Genomic DNA, 6,000 nt, shown 5'->3' with positions numbered 1-6,000 from the left:
CCCCCCCCCCCCTCCTCCATCCTGCCACGTCTCCGATCGCGCCTCGATTTATTTATCTAATCAGACCTGGCCGGTCGAGTAGTGTGTTAAATGCTCGACGAGCGACGCGCCTTATCTTCGGGATCGAGAAAATCCGGAGACGCTTCTCGCGCGCGTGGTTTTTACGTAATCCTCACGCGATCGGCATCGGATAACAGCACTTGTCCAGAGAGAATAGAGTCATATGCAAAAAAAATTCTAGCTAAACGTACGATTTTTCTTTTTTGTGGCTTTTTTTTAAATTTACGTAATGATGAAATACGTGTAGATGTTACGCACATATGCATTAAATAATCGTTAACTGAGAGTCATAATTATTAATCATAGAAGGTTAATATGGAGATTAATATGGAAATATTGTTATAATCGTATGATGGTATAGCGTGCTGCTTTTGTTACCACCAAAGGTTTAACCATTCGCCAATAATTAAATTATTGAGATGATATTTGAATCTTTCATTCAATCAAATTTGATAGAGATTTTGCGTTAATAGACTGATATATAAATTACGTTCTTTTATTTGTTTCTAATTTTTGTTTTTCATCTATTAAGTAAGTACGTAAATAAATTTTTTACGTTTGATGTTTAGAGAAAACTTAGAGAATAATTTGGAAAATTTCCAAAATAAACCACAATGCTATTTTGTGATTATAGCTGTTAGTTTCTAGTTAGCCAATCATATAACGATGCGGAAAAATACGATTAAGTGTTCTTTGCAGCTCGCCATAATAAAGATAGATGTATCATAATCAAACTATAATCATGTCGAATTTACATATAAAAACAAATTAAGTAATTCAGTTGAACTTTTTTAGAGAGAAAATTAATAGACTTATTATATGAAGATAATTATAGAAACTACTACAAAATTCGTTAAAATTTCTAAAAATACACGAAAGACATCTTAATTGTGAATTGGGAGCTTATCTTTATCTGATAATATATATTACTAATGTCAATTAGCAATTTTATTAGGTACTGTATAATATTATAAAATACCATGGGAAAAGCTTATTAGATTATTTATAAAGATATATCATTCGTTAATTAACAGAAAATGTTGATAATCTCTAAAAATAAAGTACTCGGTTAAATTTAATTGTTTCTTATTGGAGGAGGGAAAGCTATATACACATACACACACACACACACACACACACACATATAGATATCTGGAACCAAACGTATATCTGAAGAGATCTACCTTATTATTCCGATTTCCACTCTTCCAGTTCAACCGATTAACAAGAAGCGATTATCCCAATTTGCTGTGTGAGTCGTTCTGTAAAGCGGTTCTGGAGTCACGGTTCAGAAAAAAATTAATATTGTTGTAACGAAAAGACAAAAATTTTAATAGATTGTGACGATGGCGAAGATTACCATGCGTTTTATTTTAAAATCTCGAGGATAATAAGCGCGTGTAATCTGGCTGGCAAACGGGACATTCTTGGCTTATTATCTGCTTCCGCTTGCAAAGAATCGATTAATTATATGTGTTAAAGAGGATTTTACACAATTTACTTAATGGTATTCTTGGATATCATTTTTTGTCGTAGGTAGATTATAGTATATCTGATTGCAATATATCTGATAGTTATATTTTTATATTTGATCATTTTAATAGATACTCGTATACACGCATGCATTTAGTATAATTTGAAATGAATTAACTGAGCAAGAGAAGCGCTAACTGTGGTCATTATATATATATATATACATATATATATGTGGAATAATATAATATATTTTTATAAATAGATATATTTTAAATAATAATAATCTCACAAATTTTAAATTGATCATGAATTTGATGCTGCCTAGCACTTTAAATCTGTAAAATTACCTAGTTATCTATTTTCCGCATTAAATTTTTCATTGATTTAAGATGATAATAATATCGACGATCAATTAAAAATTTGTGAGATTATTATTTTAATTGATTATACTGTACATCCGAAAGTAATCAATGCGTCGAATATATTCGACGCATATATTCGAAATAAAATTAAAATGTATATAGAAATATTATTCTAACGTCTAACTTTGATCATAGTTGGTATTTTTCTTATTTATAAATAATTTATTTATATAGAGGTTTTATTTTCTATAATATTAATTTGAGATGAATTTTATTTTTATATACAATATATATTAATATGAAATATAAATTATAAGTATATTCAATATTTAAAATTGGAAGGTCGCGAAGAATCATAACTTCCTGAAAATTGACTCTGTTTATACAAAATTACACCCATAACTTCCAAAGTGAGATATTTTATATAGAATATGTGATCGCGTAATTATAATGAAAATCGTTTTATTGGAAAATTGTTACGTTATTGCCTCATTTGTCAGCTCCACTTTGCTTTAATTAATTTTTTTCATAATTCACATGATCTAACCGGAATTATATCAAGTAACAAGTCTTATAAATATGCCTCGAAGTGTACGCGTGTGTGCGTACACGTGCTTCCTCATGCGCAAGTAAACTTGGCTCGATTAGTCGTCGCTAATTCTTGTGCCATCGATGCCCACCTACGATTTATGTCTCGTTTCTCTGTTCACAGCCTGTCAGTGAGTGGACATCGCTGAACGTAGTTGAATGGATGTCAGCCTTAAATCTATATCGCTATGCGGACGTCTTCAAATCGAAGGACATCAAAGGCAGCGATCTGCTTCATCTGGATCGGGAAAAGCTCATGGTAAGCCGATTATCTTAATTAGTTATTAACATACCGGTCGTCCATACATCTCAGATTAAGGTAACCAATGCCACTTACAGTGGACTGTGAACCGCCTCGAACGAAGGAACTTCAAATGTGGGTCATTCGTGATTATTATTATTAAATTATCATAATCAAGATAATTTTTATTTTATTGGTAAATCACACTCTCTCTTTATTCTGCTTTTACTATAATATAGTAATTCTAATAATAACAAACAAATTATATGTAATGATTTAATTTAATGAATGGTAGACATTAAACGAAGTAAGATAATGTCATGGAATCATTATAACATACTTTACTTAACTTCGCTTTTTTTTACAAGATCAATGCACCGATTTGAAAACGATGTATAATATTAATTAAAAATATGATATATCCATCTATTCACAAAGTGGTAAAATATAGTTATGATTGAAAATCACGAATTAAAGTAACCTCTATTAAAAAAAAATCAAGTGAAGGCTAAACGAGATTGATTTTTCTTTCAGTATTTTTTTAAATCTAAATCAGCGTACTACAATGAAATAGTGAGACTAAATCGATTCCTACGTGACTGTATATTAATCTCGAAACATTTATCGATGTAATGAGCGATAATACACTGTCCTCATTCGTGAGTTTATCGTCGACAGTAAATTATATATATATATATATATACTTTATTATGATATTTTTTGAATTTACCGACAATTCTAAAAGCATTGATGGTTTTGCTATGATAGCTGGACATTTTTTTCTTGATCAGTTAATTAAACCTTTTCAGCAGCCACGGTTTAGAGAAATGCGACTGTAGCTTATATGGGATACTTATTAGAACCAATTAGCAGTAAGAATTAATGTACCATACTAAGTTACTGCGTAAAGCGATTGCGTGAAAGACTGTTTATTTACTTTATTATCGAACGGAGAGATTTCTGTTCGGAGAAACTATTTAGCGAATCAAGTGATTTGACGGGGCGCTATTGGTTTTTTGTGATATGCACTAACGTTCACGAAACGCACAATCACGAGATAGAATCGTGCAAAAAGTGCAAATTAAGTTCCTTGCATTTTCACGTCCCACTTGATTGAAATTTAATTCTGCGACAAACAATCGTCAGCAATCTGTTCTGAGCTATATTCCTACTTTTATAATGCGCACATATTCAAATTCTTCAGGTTTAAATTTGATATATATTGCTGGCATACAAGCTCGCATGTGGTTATATTTGACTGAATATCCACCTTATAATCGATAAATTTTCTGTTATTTATTCTACATTATGTTATACATTTTTTTTTTATTTTCGAATGGATGAGAAGTGTTGTCTCAAAACTATTTTATTTTTATTTCAATTTTTATTGCCACATTCTGAAATTAAATAAATCCCCTCCCCAGTTATCTAAAAATAGGATAAAATTCGCTAATATTTTTATTTTGACTTCTTTATATCCCTTAGATATCTATAAATGTGCTGGAATATAGTTTAATACGAGTTTCACTCTAGTTTCATACGAATTTTTATACGAAAATCTGCTATTAACATACAGCTTCAAGTTCCGAAATAAAATAGTAGTAGGAACGAAGTTTTTTTTATTGCAAGTGGTAAAATCATTTGATGTTTTTTTTTTTTTTTACTGAATCATCAGTTCTTGGTCTTCGCTCGTTTCGGGCCGGCAGCGAAGGCGGAATCGCGCGATCGAAAATTCTTCGGCTAGTGCTCGGCAGAGACGATGACCTCGAGTTGAGAGTATCTGGACGACGTTTTCCTTGGCCCGTTGACCTTGTAATTGCCCTATAGCGTCTGCTGGTGCGCCACAGTCGAGTCTTTATCGAATCCCCCTCCCGATATGTATATCTCTCTCTTTTACCCATTCTGCGTCAATTTTTCTTTATCGTCGATCGCGAGTGACCTGCAGCTTTCGGATGCTTTCGATTAGGCAATTTTCTTCCTCTTGTCGTCGCGCGAAAAAGATTCCTTGCGTATCTAACTTATTTTCACAGCATTATTGTAAAGTCTAACACGCAAAATCGATACATTATGTATGGAAGAATATAGAAGGGACAGCTTGATTTAATGAGACCACTTTTATTGGCGTAGCACGTCATTCCCTGTCATGCACTTATCGCGTTTTTTTTTTTTTTATTAATTTCTTAGTAGCCTGCACGATTTGACGTGAGGTCTTTATTAAGACGACAAGGTTGGTCGCGATGATTTTTGTACATCTGTTGCGATTCCATTACGTGCCTATCCTATTTCCGGCAATCACGACGTTTTTTTTTGTGTTGTTATCAGTTTAAAACATTGTGATAGAATTACCGCATAATGCACGAAAATGCGAAATATGTAATTTACTGTGTGCTATGGAGTATCATTATTTATAACTCCTCGCGTTTTCAGTATTTCGACATAAGTAATGATATATTTATTATCACGTCTTTGCTATTAATATTCTACACCACAACGGAACATTTAGTGACATAAAAAGATTTCTTAATTCTTTGTATTGAATCTTAAAGAATATCTATACAAAATAATATGAAATATTAAATTTACTTTAAATTATTTCTTTCCACTGTCCCATTTAAGATAGTATTTTTTTAAATTTTTTATCTTCATATGAATAGTCCATTTTTTATACATATGCATTATGTATATATATGGAAAAAAATTAAAAAATGCTGCTCTATAAAAGGACTTATAAGATGGAGGAAAGAAATTGATTAAATCATAATATATTTGTTGTAAATAAATATTGGTTATTAAAGAGTTGAAAATTATTTTTAAATGTTAAGGATAAGATATGAAACCTATACTTTATGATTGATAACACGCTGAAAAAATATTAGATAAATATTGCATAAAAACTTTAGCTTTTAATATCGTCAGACTGCAACATAAAGAAAATTTTTTTTACGAAATATATCACAAAAACAACTTATTATAAGATGAACTTTTTAACTTTTTGAACTTTATTACAAGATGAAGCTGTTTTTATGATATTTTATATATCTGTTGATATATAAAACTTTTTATGTGTACTGATTAAGTTTTACTTTATTTTGTTCTCTGTTAATTACTGCGTTGCATAGTTAAAATGCTAAATAAATGCTGCCACAATGAAAATGCGTAGATATATAGTGGAGATATAAGTATAAACTTTACAATTTTATGCAGTTTTATGGAACACAATGCAAAGGCGCTTTTTCCTACGCCTGGTTGCAGGACACCGGTGATTAGAAAACT

The 6,000-nt window shown here is 30.9% G+C and overlaps 1 protein-coding gene across 1 annotated transcript in view; it reads left to right on the top strand.

The window, feature by feature from the left end:
- The window catches only part of Pi3K21B (phosphatidylinositol 3-kinase regulatory subunit alpha), a 62,134-nt gene that overhangs the window by 37,759 nt on the left and 18,375 nt on the right, over nt 1–6,000 (top strand). The window contains exon 5 of the mRNA XM_018543303.1: nt 2,611–2,745. Within this exon, the coding sequence (XP_018398805.1) occupies nt 2,611–2,745 (135 nt within the window). The remainder of the gene's footprint in view (nt 1–2,610; nt 2,746–6,000) is intronic.

This window comes from Cyphomyrmex costatus, unplaced genomic scaffold (genome assembly GCF_001594065.2).
Source record: "Cyphomyrmex costatus isolate MS0001 unplaced genomic scaffold, Ccosl1.0 scaffold112, whole genome shotgun sequence".
NCBI classification, from domain to species: domain Eukaryota; kingdom Metazoa; phylum Arthropoda; class Insecta; order Hymenoptera; family Formicidae; genus Cyphomyrmex; species Cyphomyrmex costatus.
The sequence above is the reverse complement of the archived record's forward strand: the minus strand, read 5'-3'. Positions and strand labels throughout refer to the sequence as shown.